The sequence below is a fragment of the Pelodiscus sinensis genome, chromosome 11, assembly GCF_052426305.1.
Source record: "Pelodiscus sinensis isolate ZL-2025 chromosome 11, ASM5242630v1, whole genome shotgun sequence".
NCBI lineage: Eukaryota > Metazoa > Chordata > Testudines > Trionychidae > Pelodiscus > Pelodiscus sinensis.
In genome coordinates, this window is record NC_143062.1 from 42,424,789 (window position 1) to 42,447,500 (window position 22,712).

The 22,712-nt window shown below is 38.2% G+C and overlaps 1 protein-coding gene across 48 annotated transcripts in view; it reads left to right on the plus strand.

Annotated features, from left to right (window-relative positions):
* FOXP1 (forkhead box P1) overlaps positions 1-22,712 on the plus strand; it is a 561,728-nt gene that overhangs the window by 488,890 nt on the left and 50,126 nt on the right. For all 48 annotated transcript variants that reach the window (XM_089781253.1, XM_075938629.2, XM_075938606.2 and 45 more), the window contains one exon: positions 16,371-16,475. In XM_089781253.1, the coding sequence (XP_089637379.1) occupies positions 16,371-16,475 (105 nt within the window). The remainder of the gene's footprint in view (positions 1-16,370; positions 16,476-22,712) is intronic.

The window sequence follows — 22,712 nt, forward strand, 5'->3', positions numbered from 1 at the left end:
ACCACTAATATACAGTACTGAGTATTGACGTTTAAACTAACATACCACACTACGCTGTGTAAACTTCATCCATTTCACCACGCTTAATGGAATAATCAGTTTTTCAATCAAATTTCATCATTTTTCCCAAGTTATAATGCCCATTTTACAACTGTTTTTGTTTAATTCCATGTATTTTGTTTGTTTGTTTTGGGGTGATTTTTTTTTTTTGGTATCCTTTATTTCTTAAGTATTGAAGAAGGAATATCTTCTCATTCAGAACTGCCATGAAACTGTGCAGAAGCAAAGGTCTTTCCTCTTTCCCTCCCGACCCCCAAAATCTTGTGTTAATCTTGTTGTTTCGTTGTCATAATCATAATAAAAATAAGAATAATGTAAGGGTTCTCTTTTCAACATACATGCACTAAAATCCTATAATTCATTAATGGTGTTTGTGCTGGCATATTGGTGGGAGGAGGGCAGAATCCAACCTATCATATGCTGCTTGGTTTTCACATGTAAGCAACTGCTCATTTGTGTAATGTAAATGAGGGTGTTTTTTTCACATGGCAGGTGGTTCTGAGGTGTGTGTGTGCATGCATTTTTTATTTTCTTCTTCTATGTAATCAGTAGAGGCATATGTATATTATAAAGTATATTCTGCTCATTAAAACAATGGTGCAAGCACACAAAGGGAAATTGTTAATACGTGTTGCAGCTTGTCATTTCAGGCTGTGTGAATAAAGAAGATAACTATTCCTTTGGGAAACTATTTCAGGAATTGAGCAACAGATATGCTAGCCAGAGAATTCTTTTAACTGTAATTTTCCTTTTTGTATGTACTCAAAAATAACATCCTGATGGGTCCTTAAATGCCATTTCATATCCAGAGCGCAATTTCCACAGCACAGGTGGTGCTAATATAGGACAGTCCCCTAGGCACTTGTCGCCAAGAGTTGTACAGCTTGTTCAGTGTCTGCATCCATATGGCAATCTGTCCCATTCATAGAAAGACATTGTAGCTGTGCCTGTGGGTGCTATGGTCAATGTAGTGTGAAAAGTAGGTTTTAACTCTCAGCAACCTATGTTCTGCCGTTTGTTTTATTGCAGAATCCAAGTTATAACATTAATAAAAAAAAATTCAGCTCAGAGCATATTCCAGAACAATCTTGCTGGTTTCATTTTTGGTTACTCTTTGTAGCACATGGTTAACTCCGCAGGTGCAGTTGATCTATATGCAGCATGCCAGTGCAGAGTTTACAGGAGATCATTCTTAGAAGAAATGTTTTCTTAGTTGTTTAGGCTGTGAAGTAGCTCAGAATTTGCATAGCAGTGCATGTTCTTGTATACATAAATAAACGTCCTGTAGAAACAAGCATAATCCCTTTTTTTTTCTGTTGTGTTGTGCTACTGGTTTTCTTCCTCAGGCTCTGCTTTGTTAAGTAAGTTGACTATACTTTTTCAAAGGAACGTATGTTCTCTGCAAGTTTGCAGAGTGTGTGTAAGGGTCGGCCTACACTGCAAGGACAAACCTAAGGTGCCAAGTTGAAGCCCCAGTCAGTTGATTCAGGCCCATGGGATTCAAGCTGTGAACCTCAAAATAGCTGTGTAAAGACTCTGAAATAAAAGGATGGGGGGAGAGGTTTGGAACCCTAGTTCCAGCCCTGACCAGGAACATCTATACTGCTATCCTTAGCCCCTCAACCTGATTCTCATGACCCCAAATCAGTGGACCTGGGTTCTGAGACTTAGTTCAATGGGATTTTCTTTTCTGGATAGTGACGCCCCTCGGTATCCTGGGATGAATCACTCCTTGGAGGGGAGCTGGTACACAATCACAACATGGACAGAGTATGGCACAAGGGGTTTCCCCAATGAAACACATGGAAAATGCATGCATTTCCAAAAGCTTTAAGTTATTAACAAGAAAGCAAAATATATAGCTGCTCTGCTATCCGTGATTTTCATGCCAAATGTTGTTCTGCTTTAGTGTGATTATTTGTTATGCCTTTTAGTAAACAAAAACAAATAGAAAGCCTAACACCTGCAACAGCATCTGATATTTACACTACCTGGATGATTCAGCATGCTTCTCTGAGGAAATAGACAGACTTGGGTCCTAAGAATTTTGGTGTTTTTTATAATGTGCCTGTGGGAAAAGTATGTGGAAGAAATAATTTAATATAGTTTAAGTGTTTTCTTATAATACATTTTCCTCACACATTTAGGGAATATTTACAAAATGATATGTATTTTTTTTAAAGATGTTGCAAGATTCTTTAGTGGGAGGAGGCATACAAAGCAAATTCACAGTGTATATGTGATGTGATAGTCACCTTCTGTGCTGTTTTTGTTACGCTTATGGGATCATAGTGATAAAATATTGAAATTAATAATCTGTGTTAATTATATCTGTTGACCACATGACCAGGCAATATACAGGCAGACGACTTCTCCACCTCAGATTTTGTTCTTATATTTAAAGTTACTGTGGAAAATATACTGGTACTGATCTTCTGCATAAGGTATTTAAGCACATGTGCGGTTTAAATCACTGAGACTACTAGTTAGGCATGTGCTTAAATAACTCTGGAGATCTTTCCTCTCTATCTTCCCCAGGATGAATTCTGTATGCAGAAACATCAGGAATTGCTGTGTTAAAGATCAGTGAGAAAAAATAGTTGAAGTGTTAGCTTAATTAGAGAAAAATGTGATCCTAGGATACTGAATCTGTATAACATCGTCTGAATAAATTAAAGGACTGTGCAGAGAGGAATAAAATGAAAGTTAACAAGGATAAGTGGAGAGTTGTCCAGATAGGTAATAAAAATCCAAAATACATGTTCAAAATGACACATTGGCTACTAAGCATCAGTTATGTGGGAAATGACCTAAGCACTATAGAGGATGAAAAATTAAAGTGAGGTATTTGCTACAACCCATAGTTAAGAGTGTAAATGCAGTGTTGGGCTGTACAAACATATTTGTTGTATTTAAGATTCTCCTTCCAGATACACATTTTAAAGCACTATTTAAACCACAGTCAGAATAAGACGTGCAACTAGACACTATCCTACAGAAAGGATAAAGAGAAATCGGAGCAAATACAGAATAGAGCAGCTAAGATGATAGTATTTGGAGGGAGTGGACTATGAAGAAAGATTAAAGGGAATTAAATATCTACATCCTGGAAAAATTGAGGCTGTATGAGGATGTGGTTATGATATGCAAGTATATTAAGAGAAGTTACAAAGAGGAGAGAGAGAGAAATTGTTATCATTAGTTAGTAACGACAGAATTTAAAATCCAGCATTGCAATTCACATTTGTCTATGGATTTTTGATGTGCACTTCATGATGATATTCAGGCACCAAATTGGGAAAAAAAATCAGTTTTAAATAGGCAAACTTGTTTATAGTAAAACTAGAAGACTTACACCATGTTGCTCAGATCCTTAATTAATTTTTGTTTTTTGGAAAATAAAATGAAAATGCCATGCTTCATTTAAATCATTGCTGAGTGGGGCAGGGGATGAGGACAACTAGGGAGAGAGGACAACCCTAGCCATCTCTCTCCACAGCTGTTTGGGGATAGGTGAGAAGCATTGCAGCTCCAGTGGGCATGGCTGGGGTAGGGATTGCACGTTTCCTGGCTGGGGCAAGTGCAGGTTCATCTGCCCTGTGTGCTCCCCAGCCAGCATGAGGAATGCAGCAAACTGTGAACTTTCCCTTTGCTCCCTGATGAGGGGGAATAGCCAGCAATGTGCTATTATGAATCCGGGTGCGGGGAGCTTCAGACCCTCCCCCCTCCCCCCTCCCCAACACACACTTCCTAAAGGATGCCTGGGGCATGGGAGGCTTGGGGGCGGGGCAGTCCTGGATAGGAGGATGCCCTCAGACAGTCCCTTTCACCTGCTTGCTGATTCTGTCGCTCTTATGTATGGCTTTATGAGAAGCAGTCCCATTCCAGGCACATCCCATTGCCCTGGTACAACCAAAACCTTATGTTGCTTGGAGAAAGCTGTATAACAATTTGGTGATCCTGGCTCAGACAGTTCAGGAGGACTGTTTGAATAGGCAGGCAAAATCACAGAAAGACTCACAGACAGAAAAAAACTCTCTCTCGCTCTCTCTTTCTCTTTATATATACACACAGACACACACACACACACACACACACACACACACACGTTTCCTGCAGGATGACAGTGACATTGTCACGTCAGCTGCATCCTCATGCTGCTGCCTACCTCCGCCTCTGTCCTCGGCCTGCTATGGCCAGCCTTGGTGGTATCCCCTCCGCACATGGGCTGCTCTGGCTCCCGCTATGCCACTGGGTAGGAACTGCTAGGGCTGGGTCACCTCTGCCATCTTAGCCTGACCCCCCATTCTGGGCCATGCCAGTTCCCCTCCACACCTGACCCCCTCCCCCAGGCTGTGCTGCACCAGTTCCCCTCTGTGCCCGATGTACCCCCCTCAATCCCCTCAGCCCTTCCACTGAGACCCCACATCCCCAGCTCGCTCCTTCCCCCTCCCCACTGGCCAGACACCCACACCCAGACTGCTCCTGCATCCTCCCCTGCTCTTGCACCCTCTCCCCAGCCTGCTCCTGCCCCTTTCCCCCTGGCCAGACACCTAGCCCCAGAGAGAGGGGGGTTGGCGAGCATAGAGAGCAGGGGCACAGCCCCCTAGTAGTAGATTAAATGGAGATTGAAGCTTGCATCTGAAAGAAGCAATAGAATCAAAATATTTTTTGTGATGATCACTTCTCCTAGGTGGTCAGGAAAGATGTGTTAGAATCCTTCAAAAGTGGCATGTTGGGCTAGTGGTTAAACAAATCCTTAGCAGTCCTGGTGAGACATCAAAAATAAAGGTTACAGTAAATATTTTAGAAAAAATGCATTGTACCGTTAAAGCTTCATAACTTTGACTGTTACTGATGTTAGATCATGGATTAGTAAATTGTTAGGGTCTGACGGGAGCATTATGGCAATCTAATCTATCTGCTACATGTAATCCACTATCACAGAAAGGTATTAGAGGCCTGCTCCTGCTCTCTTGACCCATCACAATGTCTTTGCCTTTACTGTATCTTCTCTCTCCTGCAAACCCCATTCTGAATCTGATTGCTTAGCTACACTTGGTGAAGTAAAACCCTTGAAGGAGCTGCCCAGAAAATGGTTCCAGAGTTGGCCAGGCGGCAATGTGTGCTGCTGATCATTAGAGATTTTTAGTATAAGTCAGAGATTTTTCAATGAAATACCAGGACCACATGTTGCAGTATTTACAGAATGGCTCTATATTTAATTGTGCATGTATTTATGCACTAGTATTAGCATGTATGAACACAGGTAAAAAATATCAGACAGGATTTCAGCCCGTGAACTACAGATTTTAACCTGGTTTGTCTAACGTTCTTGTGGTGCATTTAAAATTTAATTTACCCCTTTCTTCTGGGCCAGGTCTACACTAAAAGGAAAGGTCGACTTAAAATGCGCCGCTCCTGCTACGTTAATTCTGTAGCTGGAGTGGAAGTATCTTAAATCATGTTTTTGCACTCTCCACGCAGTGTGAGGTTGACAGGAGCAAACACTCTCATCGGTTTCCCTTATTTCTTGTGAGGAGCAGGACTACTGGCACCGACCGGGGAGCCCTCTCAGTTTGAATTAGTGGGTCTTCACTAACCCTGCTGTTCCAAACTCCCGAAGATCGACTGCAGCAGTAGTGTAGACATGGCCCCACTGAGTTTGATGTAATACATGAATTTCCAATGGTCCCAGGTTTTGATATGTGTTAATACTTTGAGGCTACATCTACACTGCGCATTCTTGTGCAAGAAGATATGCAAATGAGGCGTGGCGATATCACTGTGCCTCATTTGCATACCTAATCAGCCGCCATTTTTGCTCAAGGGGCTTTTGTGCAAGAAGGAGCTGTATACACTGCTCCTTCTTGCGCAAAACCCCCCTCTTGTGCAGGAGCCGTTCTTCCTGAAAATAAATGGCAGAACGGCTCCTGCACAAGAGGGGGGGTTTTGCGCAAGAAGGAGCAGTGTAGACAGCTCCTTCTTGCACAAAAGCCCCTTGCACAAAATGGCGGTTCATTAGGTATATAAATGAGGTGCAGCGATATTCATCGCTGTGCCTCATCTGCACATCTTCTTGTGCAAGAATGCACAGTGTAGACATAGCCTGAAGGGTTTAGGGTTTTCCCCTCCTCCTTTCCAAACAAATATAGGTAAACTAGATGAGGTTTTCTGAATGGAAAAACTGCCATATTTTCAAAAATGCACAATTGCTCATTAATTCTTCGTAAAGGTATTTATGGCCCCTACTAGATCAATATAATTGATTCAGGTTACCATTTTGCTTCTTAATTAAATGGTTTTCTGACTTCCTGGTTTTCACTTCACATTTCTTGACCTTTCCCCCTCTCTGTAGCCAAACATGGACTTTGACATTATTACCATTCATTTTTCCTTTCTGCTTGTTGAGTAACTATAGAATTCTCCAGACAGTCACAAAAATACAGTGATAGTTCCCAGTGGCCCTATACCACCTCAGGTTTCGGACTAAAAATGAAGCATCTTACATCACACATCATCTTCTTAAAACCAGAAGATGGCTGTCTATTAAGCGCGATGGAGCCTCATAGATTGGGGAAGTAAGACTACTAAGTAACTGTGTGATCATTACTGTTCTTTTGTGCCTCTTCCACATCTTCCTGTTGTTGTCCTAAGTTGTTGCATCTTTTCTTTCATTGGCCCGTAAGCACTTTGAGGCAGGTGTCATCCCAAATACGTATTCTGTGAGGTACCTTGAATATGCGTTTGGATTTGTCATTGATAGTGAGTGTTACCACCAGTGTTTTCCTATACTTAATGCCATTATGATTAGATCAATATTGCAGTTCCTGTGAGAGAGGAAACGATATTTTTACATATTGATGCTATCGTGCTTTGTTGTACTTGATTCTCTTTCTGTTACTTATGCTGACAGACTAAGATCAGTATAGTTTAAAACCATCCCTGGCTCAAATGTGTTGTGAGCCTGGATAGGTTAATCAGCAGAGGGTTAGACTTTTAATATGATGATGATCTAGGATTCAAGTCCTGGGGGTGTTTTTTGAGATCAGTCTAGCTGATCACAATGACACCTTGTACCCTCCTAATATGTTAATCCCAGAGGAGGACTAAGTTTCTCACAGGTGATTAATGTTTCCTGCTTGAGACCTGTAGTTAATTGTTATCCTGTGCATTTTGAGGCCAAATAATTCATATGAGGGAGGCTCTATTAATGGGGATTAACTAGAGAAGTTGATAGGTAAGAACTGAAGAGAAACAGTCAAATGAAAAAGAGACCCGTTCAGTTACATCCCATAATGGTGAACAACTAAGAAGTGACACATTTTCTAAGTGCTTGTATGCAAATGCTAGAAATCTATATATTGAATCTGTGAGTTTATCTTTAGTAAGGTCGCTCACCAAAGGCTTTTAAGCAAGCTAACTAGTCATGGAATAAGAGGAAAGGTGCTCTCATGCAGCAATAATTGGCTAAAAGACAGGAAACAAAGGGATTGGAATAAATGGTCAGATTCCAGACTGGAGTGAGGTCTCCCAGGGCTCTGTACTGGTACCAGGGCTGTTCAGTATATTAAAAAACAATCTGGAAAATGGGGTAAACAGTGAGGTGGGTGGTAATATAAAATGTATTCAAAATAGCTGAGTCTAGAGGAGACTTTGAAGTGATACAAAGCATCATGCAAAACTGAGTGACTGGTCAGAAAATGGCAGACGAAATTCAATGCTGATCAGTGAAAAATAATATGCATTGGAAAATATAAACTTAACTATATATATATATATATATATATATATATATATATATATATATATATATATATAAAATGAGGGGTTTTCAATTAGCTGTTACCACACAAGAAAGAGATCAAAGAGTTTTCATGGAGAGTTCTCTGAAACTGATTTGCTCAATGTTTAATGGCAGTCAAAAGCTAACAAAATTAGGAACCATTAGGAAAGGAACAAATAAGAAGACAGGAAAATATAATGCCACCCATAGGCAATGGGTAATGTAGGCAAGGGAAGCCATTGTCTTCCCTAGATTGCCCTGCTGCCTGGGAGAAGCTGGAGACACACCAGATGGCAGCACTGCTCCCTGGCAGATGGAGAAGGCTGGGGCCATTGTATGCGGCAGCACAGCTCCCCGGCGCTTGGCTAGGGGGGAAGGTTGTGAAGGGGCGCATGATCTAAGGGAAGGGGTGTGGCTAGGGGAGGAAGAGATGGGGCTTTGGCTGCCTTCCCCAGCTTGTGTCTTCACCTGTCACCCATGATGCCACCATATAAATCCCTGGTATGTCCACACCTTGAATATTGCATGCCGTTTAGATGCTCATCTCGAAAAAGATAAATTTGAACTGGAAAAGTTATAGGGAAGTCAATAAAAATGATGAAGGGGATCTCTCCTATGAGGAGAGATTAAAACGCCTGGGATTTTTCAGGTTGGAAAAGAGGCAGCGAAGTGGGGATATGATAGAGATCTATCAAATCATGACTGGTGTGGAGAAAGTTAATAAAGAAGTATTATTTACCCATTCACATAACACAAGAGCTAAAAGGACTCAAAAAAGAATTAGATACATTCATGGAGGATAGGTCCATCACTGTTAGCCAAAATGGTCAGGGATTCTAAGTCTCTAACTGCTAGGAGTGGGGAGTGGATGACAAGAAGTAGATCATTGAATAATTACCACATTCTGTTAATTCTCTCCAAAGCCTCTGGCCACTGTCAGAAGGCAGGATATTGGTGTGATCTAGTTTGGCTGCTCTTGTATTCTTGTGACAATAACAATAATCTCAATTTTTTTTTTAAAGAACAAATCTGGCATTTACTAGATTAAAATCACTCCAGTAGAAAGTTCTAAACATGAGTATGAAATCACGAGGGAATGTGAAATCCTCTAATTAAACACGATTTTAAAAGCAGATGGAAAATTGAGATCAGGGTTACAGAGTATGAAAGAGCCAAAGAACACACTGCGAAGAAGAAAGAATGTTAGACGTACCAATGCATTAGTGTTCTGTAGAGACTAGAGACTCCATCTTATTCACTGTAGGATTCCCACATGTGCCCAAAGAAATATGGATACTCCATTGTCTCATATGATGTAAATAACTTAATGGATGGATAATAGTTATTATAAATGTTTCCTTTTGTCGATATCACAGCCATAAAAACTCAGTTAGATAATCAGTGCTGCATAGATTAAAAATAATCATCATGTATCTGTGCTTTTATATATATTTCTATCTCTATTAGACAAAATAAAGGAACAGTAGAACCAGGAGACCACAAAAAGAAGAACTTACAGTAAAGAGTGAGCTATTTTTCCAATGCTTTCCTCTGGATAGAAAAGCCTTGTTCTACCCAGAAATCTACTCCATCAGCAGCTGGCAAAGTTGAAGTCCTTTCCTGTTGTCTCTGGGGTAGGGGAGGGATCCCCAATCCTCTCTCCTTTAGCTCAACCTTTTCCCTTGCCCTAGCTTTTTTCAGGCACTGTGCAGAGTTTTTCCAAGGGAGTAGCAGAAGATATTGCACAAATTCTTCATCCTTTGCTGGGCAGGTGACTCAATCATTCTCTCAACGTCATTAAAACACAGGACTATTCTTCTCACCAGCAGAAGGGAATTAAGTATGGCTTCTTACATCATAGGTTGTTTTCCCCAATATTCTGGCAGTGATTGCTATTCCGTGATGATGTAGAAGAGATGTAATGGAATATGAAGCATTTGAATATTGTGAACCCTCAGCTATGGCACACTGCGTGTACGTATAAAAAGCGGGGTATCCCAAAATAGCTACCTATTTCAAATATTTTTTGAAATAACGGGCACACTATTCCGACATCCCTATAACATTCATTCCACAAAGGTTAAGGGAAGTTTCAAAATAGTGTTTTATTTTGAAATTTGGTACTGTGTAGACGTGCCAAATTTTGAAATAAGCTATTTTGAAATACAATCAAAATAAGATACACAATTTGCATAATGCAAATTGTGTATCTTCTTTTGAGTTTAGGGTGTTATGTAGACACACCCTGTGATGCTTAGCATTTTATTCCTGAGCTTTGCACTTCCTCAGTTTCCTGGGATCCACACACAACTCTTATGCCAACACTCAGCCAGCATTTGAAATCCTGGTGCCCAATTCCATGGGGCTAGTTGGTAAGTATGGTCTAATTTATGAATTAAATAAATTGTTGTAATGTTGCAAGAGGTTGTTAAATGTCTTACTGTTGATTATAATGGCTACCTCTGAAGACCTATTTCAATATCGCATGCTTCTTTTTACCAGTCTGCAAAACCCAGCATGAAGAGCATTATTAAGTTTCTCTATAAGAACAATTTGTTGATTTAAAAGCACCTCCTTTTAGCCAATTCTAATCTGAAAAATGATTAAAAACAACACTTTCTTATGCAACAGATCCTGTACAGATTCAGAGTAATTTCTAGTTACTTTAATGATGCAGCTTTTATTTGTTTTGACCCCATGTACACTGCAAAGCTAATAAAGAAAAGGAGTCTAGGCTTTTTTGTACTAGTGAGAGAATTGCTAGTTAAGTTCTGACTGCGAAGCCAAATTATGCCCTATGTTTGTACCTTTGCAATTGGGAAAATTGAAGGGTTGCAGATGTTTAACCAAGAACAGAATTTGAAGACAGTGTTACTGCACAGATGTAACTGTGGGCATTTTTTGGCCTGTAGAATCTATATTAATGATGCTGATGCATAGGCTCTTAAGAACATACCGTAGCTCTCTGATTTGAGCTTGACCATTAGAAATAAAACAGGATCATCTTTCCTTTGGGCGTATCTACTGAGTACTTTGTGGTTTGACAGTCAAGTCTAAGTTGATCAAAGAATAGAAATTTAAGAGACTAAATTTTCCAATCTCAGAGGTGTAACCATGTTAGACTGTAACTTTAAAAACAACGAGTAGTCCTGTGGCACATTAGCTCTGGTTTACACTAGGGAGTTAATTTGAAATAACACATTACCAAGCCCGTTATTTTGAAATAACAGGCTGGTTATTTTGAAATAATAATACCTGCTTTCCACTAGGGATGTAAAGGACTAGTTGACCAGTCAATTACCTGATAAGCATATGCTTATCAGCTAGTCGAGTCGACTACTTGCTCCGCCCCCCACTGCCTCTAGTCAGAGGCGGAGGAAGGAGGAGCTGGTGCTGTGGGAAACCAGTTTAAAAGCTGATTCCGCTCAGCACCCTCTCCACCTTGTGTGAGGGTACAAGGGGGGCAGAGACACCGTTGTCCCAGAGCCGGTGCAAATGGAGGTAATCCCGCTGCAGCTCTGCCTTTTAAATGAGTAAGAGCCCAGCAGTTTGCCAGGGTTAGCCCCTAACGGGCCACTGGCCATTTATTTATCTGCGTTTCTGTAGGTATGGCCACTTGAAGCTCATTCGCAGCAGATTGCTGTTTCCAGTCAATGGGAGTTATGGGAAGCAGTACAGACCAGGACACTGCTTCCTGCAGCTCCCATTGGCCCAAGAATGGTGATCGCAGTCAAAAGAAGCTTCAAGCAGCCTTATCTGTTGAGGCACCGGTAAATAAAGCGCTGGTGGGCCTCTAGGGGATCTCTGATGTGCCCTGTCCAGTCTGAGGACCGGTTATTGCTCACCACTCTTAGACCTAGAATATGGTGGGAAAATAAATATATTGGACAGAGGCTTCTGTTTTTTGCACCGAATAGCATGGCAGCTCTAGCCTTTCAGTCGGCATATTGAGGAACAAAGTACCACTGTTTTCACCAAAATCGTGGTACTGTGTATCTCAGGGATGTTGTCATTTCATCTCTTCATTTGGGACTTGCTCTCCATGGTTTCTCCAGAGGCAAAATGTGGTTCTATATCATCAGTGAGGATCTGAAATATCAGAAATGGAGCAGTTGCGTACAGAAATTTCTTTTCCAAAACCTAAAAAGCTAAACTGGCCACAGTAATGGAATGGTTTCTGTGTATTTATGGGTTTATTTAATCATATTAATTGTAGGAGGTAGAGGTGTGCAGAGTGAACTTACTTCAGAAGCCTGAGGGAGGGTTCTTATGGGTAGGAAGGAAAATGCAGCACTTTGAAGAAGATGGGGCTTATGAAAACCTCTAGAAAGTGAATACAGAAGATGGGGTTGGAGATAAGAGTGCCAGAATAGGCCTGGTCCTCGTCACCCCACCTGGATGAGCAGTTAAAGAGGGTCTGCATGGAGATTGAAAGCATCAAAATTAAATTTTAAACGGGCACCTATTAAGGATTTTCTGATTGATCATTTGTATTTTTGCCACTCCATGATCCGTGTCATTAAAAAATGAATTGCACAACAAAGTTTGCTTGGCTGAAGTATTGCATTTTCTGTGCTTGTGTCTAATTTTCTCTCACTCCTGCATTATTTTGTTTCACAAACAAATAAAAAGAGGCAATGAAGATACACTGCACATAGAAAACATACCTCGGCTGTTGTGTAAATCATGCAGTGCTATATGATTTACTTCCAAAAACTTCTTGGACATCACATATAGTCATGGCAGGTTATTTGTGAATTTGTGTGTGAGAGAAAGAGAAACACATATGCTCTTTCAGTGTCATTACAAATCAATGGGGAATATCTGGAACAAATGATTTACTTGCTCTTCCTGCCAGCATTCTTCTCTTGTACAATCTGCATGTGGCCGTGGTCTCTCTGTATGTGGCAGTATTGTAGAAGTCCTATTTGCACACAAACAAATGTTCTTGAACAATTTCTTTAATGTATTAGGCCCACGTGTCTCTTCAGCATAATGCATTTTGGTCTTCACATTCCAACTATATATTTTCTTCAAGTCTAGTACTTGGAACAGTTCAAGGAAAAACCAGTTATTCATTCATTTTTCATTTTCTTCTTGTCTTTTCCTCATTATGCCAAATGCAGTACATATAATCTTGTTCTGCTTTTCTGTCTTTTTTCTGAAGTAATCCTCTCGAAGACTCGTTTCCTTGAACAACAGGCAATATTTAATACTAGCAATAGAAGCGGGATGGACCAGATTGAATACAGAAGTCTTAACTGGGCATATGTGAAAGTCTCCAAAATGTACCACCAAAGGACAGTGCAGAGAGAAAGAATTAAAAGAATGAGCTAATTCAAAATAACTGCCAGAAGTGCTTGCATTTTTATTTTGTTAAGAATAGTAGCTACTTTAAAAAAAAAAAAAAAAAAAAGCATTTTTTTATATTATTGAATGATAGCAGAAGCTTTCTTATGTGTTTTTTAGGCATAATGCCATTTTAAAGTATATTGTGAGTGTGCTGACATTCCATGTTCCCGTTTGATTGACATAAGGAATTCCCATGGACACAGTGTAAATTCTGCATTCACTTAGACACCTTCAGTCAGATACTTTAAACTTTTTGGGCAGAGTACCATAGTGCCTTCCCGGTCATGCAGGATTTTTACCTCAATTTAAAACAATATGCATAGCAATCTTGGGATTCTCCCATAGACTTGTCTGTAGAATCCAGGAGATTAATTAAAAATACCACACATACAGATATTTAAACTGTAAGAGTCCCAATGGCTTTGTAATGGGATTTCCACTGATGAAAACTGTAGAACTCTTTGAAAATGTACCTTTTCTTGTCAGTTGTCACATTATAGTTTTCTAGGAAATTTGGTTGTGTGCGCAACATCATCTATGTAAATTGACATGCAAACATTTTGTTAAGTCTGACAAACATACTTAAACTATATCCCTGGCATAGCTATGAATGTCTTGATTGATTTTAATGGGATGTTAACATCAAAGCTTATTTTCCTGCCCTTTATCCTTGTACTGTAAAATTAGTTGATAAAAAACACAACAGACCACATTAAAAATCTGTCATTGTTAAAAACAGTTGAGTCTATATTTAGTATTGACTGCAAATGGTCCTAGTAAGACTTGAGTCCAAAAATGTATCCAGTTTTATTATCCAGTTGAGTAAATAGACTGCGACCTTGTCTACACTAGAAAGGGTTTGCCGGCATAGCTATATCAGCAATCACCTCTATCAGTTCTCCAAACAAAATAAGCTACCCCTTTTTTTGTCAATATAATAACCCTGTCTACACTGTACTTCTATCAGCATAGCTATGTTACATATTCCTAGCCATCATGACTGTTCCAGCAAAACCTTTTAAGTGTAGACCAGGCCTGTGATTACAGGATTACTTGATGTTTTGTTGGTGAGTTTTTAATTATCAAGTCTAGCAATTTATCTGGATTTTATTGTTTATCCTGTCAGTATTAAACAGACCTCTCAATAAAATAAAAATAAGTGCAAGATATCTGTGTAGATTATTTTCTCCTGAGGTTTACAGCATTTTATTCATATTTTAAAATGTAGCTTGATTATCCTTTCAAAATATAAAATTAATGTTACTTACTATTATCTTAAATTCTTCTCTGTATGCATCCTCAAAGAGTGTACCTGACACTGCACCATATCTGGCGTTGTTAACTGTGTGCCTTCACCCTGGCACTCTGTTTTTTCAGTGAGGGTAGACATGTGGCATAACAATTTGCTAAGTTCCTTGCAGAGAATGGATTGATGCTTTCATTCTTTTAACAGCTCATCAGATACAGTTTCTCTCTCCGTGTTTGTTTTAAAAATTGATTTAAGATTACCTGAAAATAGTTCCTATATAGACCAGGTTTCGTAACCCTTTGAGCCTCCTATGTTTTATAGGAGAATTAGCTTGCTTGGAAAACTTGAAAACAAAATTTTGATTACAAAATGGAAATGTAATGCTTATGCACATTTTTGTAATTTTTTCCCCCATCTAGTTCCACTACTTTTACTTTCAGAAGGTGTTAATTGTCCCTCAGTTGTCCATAGATTTCCATTAGGCCTAAGTTGTGATGTAATGGAAACTGGGAGGTTTGGAGGAACCTTCTGATGCGTTCGTTGCCTATTGTTTGAGACAACAGGGAGTGTTTGAGGCAACCATGAGATTCTCATATCCGGTGAATAAGAAAGAATGTAACTATAATCACTGTCGTAATACATGATGAAATAATGTTCCAGAACAAGACCAAATGACATTTCCACATGTGCATAGACATAGGATGACAAAATGTAGGTGTTTATCTGTAACAATACCTGTAATCCAGGATAAAAAAAAAGTCATAAAACCACACCTAGGTGCTGGTATGCAGTCATATCCTTTGTGTGTTTGAAGTTCATAATACAGCAAAATACACTATAGCAAAAATACATGCTATGAAAAATAGATGTGTGAGAGAGTATAAAATAGAGCCCTAAATATTATTTTGATGTTTTATGTGTAAATTAACGTAAGGATATGGAAATTTGTTACAAAAATATTTCCTTTACTTAAGAAGTTTCCATGCCGAAGTTGAATAAAAAAGATTTTTTAGAATATGGTTCATCAGTTAGTGCAACAGATACATTTCCCTGAGCACCACATGGCCCGGATCAAAGCGACTCATGACTTGGATCAGTGCAGTCAAATCATTATGTATTGATTGGAATCCCACTGGAGGGTTAACCCCTTCATGTTCATAAGAATTTTTTCTTTAACCTTGATTTCAGTGATTAGTAAGCACTGTGATATTTCTGCCAAAGTATAGACATGGTAATAGCCTCTGTAAAGCCTCTGGCATTGCAGAATTCTTTGATTATTTAAATTTCCTTTTTTATGATTAATTTTAAAAACATTCGTGATTAACTTTATCGGCGTGCAAAAAGTTTATACTAGTGCAATAAAAGCGTCATAGTAAGGAGAAGAAAATGCTAGATGGACAATATGGTATTAAAATTAGAGTTGCAAACTGCAGTGTTTTTTCCTTTAGGTAATCATTTGGAATATTTTAAATCCTGGATATATTGTATTATATGACCTGGATATATTTTATATTTATACTGTTGTACAAAAATAGTTTTTCGTATTGATGCCGTTGGACTGTAAATGTGTAATATTTGTTAATTTCTCATCAAAATATCAAGTATTAGACAAGTCTGTCAAATGAATTTCCCTATCAGTGTTCATTGAAATTCTTTACAAAGCTTTTAGTTAAGGAATGAAATGTAGGAGGCACATACAAAAGAGATCTTGGATGGCGCACACATTCAATTTGCAAATTATACTTAATTTTGGTTTTTTTAGAAATCAAGGGCAAGATAAATAGGATTCGTGAAATGTAATCGTAAGATCTTCTATATGTTATATTCTTCCTGCGTGTTTTGCTGTTAGTATCTTTGCCAAGGTGAAATTATTCAGAGCCTTCCGTGACAGTGCTTCTTCTCCTTTCTGTTTCTTTCCTTCAGTTTATCCCACGAGGAGCACTCACATAGCCATCCACTCTATGGACATGGTGTATGCAAATGGCCAGGCTGTGAAGCAGTTTGTGAAGACTTTCAGTCATTTCTAAAGTAAGATTTTTTTTGGCACTTATATTTTACTCTGAGCATGCCCTGTAATTGTTTTGTGCTGTCCCTTCCTCACCAAGGGCCTGATCCCAAGCTGACTGAATACAACAGAAAACTCCCGTTGATTTTTCAGTGGGCTTTGGATCATTTCTAATGTACATTTTAATAGGGAGTGATAAATTATCCCTATATAAAAAATGAAATCTATAACTCATGTAGTCTCCTGAATACTGTAGTGCTATAAAACAGTGTTTGAATTTCTACATGTATTTTTTCTATTTTAATATTCTTTAAAAAAAATACATTTTACACAACACAACCTTAATTCAACCTTTTTCACTGAATTTTGAAATTTGGTCTTATATTAATACCTTAATTGATCAGTGAGAATTGCAAGGCAGAAGGTGAAATTAATTTGTCAAATAAGTAACTAATGTGCAAAGTACACACTACTAAAAATAAACTGTAATTATATTTATTGGGCTCCTGCAGTTTTCTACTGACCTTCTGTCACTGCCGAAGTATACAGTTTTACATGTTGCATAAACAGTGCAGTATTGGCCAGTGCATGGTAATGCAAAGATCCCAACACAGGGAAGAGAAGGCTGAAATAAATCTCACATAGCTCTTCTACAAGGATCAGCTTCCTTCCTCAAAGCTGAAGTGTAAATGTGTTAATATTGCATCCCATGTATCTCTGAGTAGATCACTAGGAGCAATTAGATTTGCACCCTTCTTGAATTTTGCACTCTTCTTGAATTTTGATGTCCACTAACATCTCCTAGATTTGCTATGGGTCTGTTGTGGTTAAATCCAACAAACCGAATGCTCCAGCAACATATGTGAATTGAATGCACAAAGAAGCAAATTCTGCTGTCATATATTTACACTGCTGTCAAAGTGGAATAAGTCCATAGAAATCCATGGAATTGCTTGAGATGGACCACGGAGCAACTGAGCAGAATTCATCCCTAAACCTTTAGGAAACATTCTTATGTCGGTTCTTTCTCGGAACAGTTCTGAAGAAGGATGAGAGGGTTGTATTTGTTGTTGTTGTTTTTAATATGGTATATTGAGGCCTGGATTTGCTTCCAAAACACACTGAATCAATCCTGGTCCCATTGAAGTCACTGGCAAACTCCCCATTTGACTTCAGTAAACGCGGAAACAGGCCTCGTATAAACATACATTGCAAGTCAGGAGTGGTGCAGTAATGAAAAGGGTCTCATTATAAGAGGATTACAAAATAAGAAGGTACTAGTCATAGATTTCCATGAAGGGTGGCCTCATTTCTTTCAGTTCAGCCTGTTGTTCACTTAGTGAAATAAATGCTAATCTCTCATACTTGCCAGCTCATTTATATTCAGATGCTAGTCTATAACATTTAGTTCTTTAAAACAATTCTAAATTTCATTACGTTTAATGAAGGGAAAAGTTCTGGATTTGACAGCTTTGGAGAGTGGCATTCTCAGTTTATTCACTTGGGCAGATTTTGCCCGCTTTACATTCTCTGAGTAATCCCTTCTCTGGGACTGAACCCCATTAATTTTAGTACGACTACTTATGGAGTCAGGTAGTACTCGGCACCATTATGGGCCGGATTCTTGCATGCTTAAGTAATGCAGCATGCATAGGGACAGCGTAGGGCTATCTGTCAGGGTGCCTCTAACATGGGACCGTCTTGAGAAGTGACGGGGAGTCCAGTCTCCATGCGTTCAGTTATTGTGCTTTTTGCTGATGCAATAAGAATGTTTACCTATTAGTGTCATTTGTGGCAATACTTCTGTGGTATGGTTATCTGTCCTACCAGCAGGTGGGCTTTCAGAGAGCTGACTCCTTTCAGAGAGTTGTTAACAGCCAGTAGATTGTAACGATTTCAGGTAATTTCTAACCTTGGCTAAATTTGAACAACTGACTACAGGTAAAACGTTCCTTCTGGACTTTTCCTAAGCCATCCAAACCTCCATTTTTAGATTATTTTTCCACTTCTAGTTTTGAAGTGCCCTTTTCCTTTTAAATAATGTGTCCCGTATTTCTTATATCTGTTGAGTTGCCTAAATTTCCCAGTACACAAATTCTACAATCCAAGGGATTATCTCTCTACAAAATTATATCAGTTCTATGTGATACTTCACTCAGAATGTATGCAGAATGGATAACCCCAGGCAACAATTGACATTGCTAGAGAAGCAGACAACACTTTATATAATGATACCGTAGCCCTCCAAATTTGTTGTCCCTATTGTGAAGTGGACACCCTTACATTTTATAGTTATTTTTGAAAGTTTATTATTTGCTGGAAATGGTAGACTCTTTCATAACAGTAGACATTTTTAATTGTACCCACTGTACTAGTATGATTCTCAAAGAGAGATGTTTTAATACATGGCCCAAGATTAAAAAAAAATAAAAAGATAGCCTTCACTAAGTGAAATACAGGTTACATATCAATTGTGCATTATGTAATTTCATTCACCCTAGTGAAAGGATCTGTTATAGGGGATGAAGAGAAGTTATATGTGGAATTAAAGCGCTATATGCCAATAAAATGATGCTGTAGTTAAAGAAGAGAAAGGACACGCAGGTCTAAAATCATGGTTCATTTTTTTTTCCTCCTGAGGAAGAAATATCATAACTGTTAGTAAATCAAAAACAGAGATTTGACACTCTTCTGTGATCATTCTGTAGTGTTTGTTCCCAAGGTGAGGTACACCACAGGGCCCTTGATTTCAAAGATAAATTCTGTACAAATAACAATCCTGGTTGTCTTTCACTCACCCGCCAACAAGAGGATGCTTATCACAACCAGCAGATGCAGTGTATTGTATGCTTTTATTTCTCTGTTTCTTTTCCAAATAAGTTGCAGTTTTAGGGGGGAAAGGATGGGAGGGGGTAATCTCTTAGCCATTGGTTATTATGCAATGGCTGAATCAGTAAGAGATAATTGATATCAGCAGGTACTTCTCCTAAGTATAATGAAATAGTTGCACCCTGCATTGCCTAAAATACTTAGATAATATAAAAACAAAAACAAGTTCCATATTACCAAATCCACAAAACCAAAGCTTTAGGGACCAGACATTCGTAGTATTGTGTACTTACCTGTTGTCCATATTGTAATTTGAAATGGAAGAACAGCAACATATGAAATAACTTTAAAATCAATCATCGCTATTTTGTTCTCATGTGTTTTTAAAGATTATGTACAGAAAAGGTATTAGTTTTTCCCTACAGTGCTTCTAGTTTTGGGAAATCTTTTTTCAGATAAGTAATGATATATTTGTCAAGATACACGCCCGTATCTTGACAAATGATATACTTGTCAACATACATGCCGGCATCCATAGGGCACATATTGCAAGACAGGACCAAACTGGGTGGTGCAGGACTGGACCTTGTGGGGTTTTTTGTTTGTTTGTTTGTTTGTTTGTTTTTAATTCTATCATGATTTGGGTATTTTCAGCCTCACAATAACCTCTAATTTAAATATGCATTTTAAGTAGGATACATAACTCTTTTGAGAGATGTGGCAATCCCTACATTGAGAGATGCTGGTTGTGTGCTTCATGTGATTTTAACTTTAATGAAACTAAGGAGGATTTCTATGAAAGAAACTACTAAGTGCACTCTGTAATGTTTTCACAAGTGTTTTTATCATGGTAACATCTTGTTTACTTTAGTTGCCTGCCTAAAACTACTTGGAACATGTTAAGAAAACATTTCAAGAAAGCTTCTACAAAGAGGCTTTTGTTTAGCAGCAACTGTGAGGCAGCTCAGCTCACAAAGGTGTTAACTTTCAACCCCTTAAGCACTTCCACATGAAATTCCAGCAACGATGTTTGTGGTTTTGGAAAAACAAAGTGTGTGTTAAAGAAACCAGGTATATGCTAATACATGTTGAAGTAAGCCGGAAATCATAAATTGTTTCAAACACATTAATTGCTATCATTTGCATGTCAAAATGTTCTGCAGTGAAATCATCTTGCAGTGAGCACAACAGAAACTTTTGAATCTAATGGTTACAGCAGAAAAGACTTTTGTCTATATGTGTTCTTATCTTTAAATACATGATGCCCCCAGTTTGATTTTTCAAACATAAGATATTGCTGGCTAAAGGAGTTTCCCAACTGTTAATCCATTATAAATGATGGTAAGGCAGCTAAGGTGCAGTTGTTCCATGGAATCTGTTCTTCGTGAAAACATGTTGAGACATATTGATGAAAGAATTGATTTTATTTTTTAGACTTACATATTTTGAGCAACTGTTCCAATTTGAATGTTGCAGTTCTTTTACAACATCCTTATTAACCTTTCTGACATTATGCGGAAGTTGAAGACCTTTCCAATAGTTACATTGCTCAAAGGGGTCAGAGTGGTTTAAATACCACAGTGCCCTCTAGTGATATACAGAGATTAGAAGGAAAAGTTTTAGTTAAGTAGCCCAAAGATAACCTCTCAAATGTTCTAACTTATGAATAAGTGAAGAGCTAGAGAGTTTAGTCTAACTCTTGTAATTTTAGTTTTATATCCATAACTTTTATTCTGCGGTTACTATTCTAGGTATACAAGAAAATCTTTTAAATGTAGGATCGCGTATCTATTACATTTATTGCACACTGTATATACGTATCTAGACGTATTATTATATGCTATATTTTAAAATGTTCTTAGTTTATGTTTCACATTATAATTTCCGGTATGTAATCAGAAAGCATTACTTAAAAGACAAGGATCATCTTTGTTTCATACTTTTATTGACACTGTCTACCATATTACTGCTATGTCTAAATGGTAAAATTTATTATTAGCAATAGTGTCACAAACGTCTGAGACAGCGATTTTCCTTTCAATAAAAGTAGTTAAAAACCTTTTAGAAAATCCATAATTTTGATTGCTGGTACTTCATAAATGTGTAACTGGTACTTTTTAGCTGTCTCTTTAGGGAAAAATGAGTTTTATCACCTGCAGTACCTGGGTTAATGAAATTGTGTGTTGGAATTTAGCCAGAATGAAAGATGAGATCATTCGGTGGCACTAATATTGGCAACAGGTATCATAAAAGAGCTTTGACTCTTTTTTAGCAAAGTATCATTAGTTTAAAAAGCTGGCAGGGGGAGTTATTTGTCATTTTCAAAGTTTCGGAACTTGTAAGATTTTAATTTGCTTTAATATCCAAAGCACAGTGACCTAAAAACTTTTGACAAGGCCAAAAGAAACACAGTGCCTACTGAAGGAATTTTCTTGCTTCAGATTTTAACGCCAGTTCCTGTTCAGCCCTTTTAAAAATCACGACTCTCAGCTCAAATTTGAAATAATGCTTCTTTTTTCTCATGGGCCTCTGTGTTTGATTGTTTGTGGATATTAGCTGTCCAGGAAATCCCATACTTACAGATATAAATCCAAAATGATCTTGTTTTTCCGTAGCCAGCCCAGGATGTATTAGACAGTTATGATGATTTGTTAATTTTTGTGATCTGTATTTATTTTATCTGTGCCATATCCTTTAAAGGAGGGAATCAGCTGTTGAAATAGGCTGCTTCTGTCATAAGAAAGACTCTTGACTCTTTCCTTTTAAGCCTTTGCTTTCTTTACTTTTTGAGAATTCTGTGTATGCACCTCCATATGGTGATAAACAAGAGCTGCATTGTGCCCTGACATATACGCTTAAACTCAACCCTGTTATTGAAGAATCTTTTGAGATGTGTGAGTAGGGCAGGATTCTTGAAAGGCTGTCAGGCTAGGATGTCGGTTTGAAATGTGCCTTGAATGTATAACTGTGCTTTCATTTTAATAGCTCAATATTTTTTTCTAATGTAATATTAATTGTCACCTATTTGTAGTCAAATTCCTTCCTCATGTCTGCTGGAAAAAATTAGATTAAATAAGCTAAATGAGTTAAAGGTTAAAAAAAAAGACAACTTCAGAGAGAAACTGTCAAAAAGAAATTGTGTGTTTCTACCTGTGATTCCATTTATATCTTCTAGAATAGAATGCTATTTGGACCCACTAATGCTTCTAGACTTAGTTTCAAGATACTATGTAGGATGCTGCCAATTTTTTGATGTCTCAACTTATGATAGCTGTATGGATAATAGAAGCTAGTGCAGTCTACACACAAAATATTAAAAATCGTAATAAAAATGCTGTGCTGCAAAACAATGTCTGTTTAGAGTAGCCTGTTGTTTTATTACTGTTAGTTAGCAAGCTTTTATATTTGCATTACTTGAGGTCTAAAAAGTG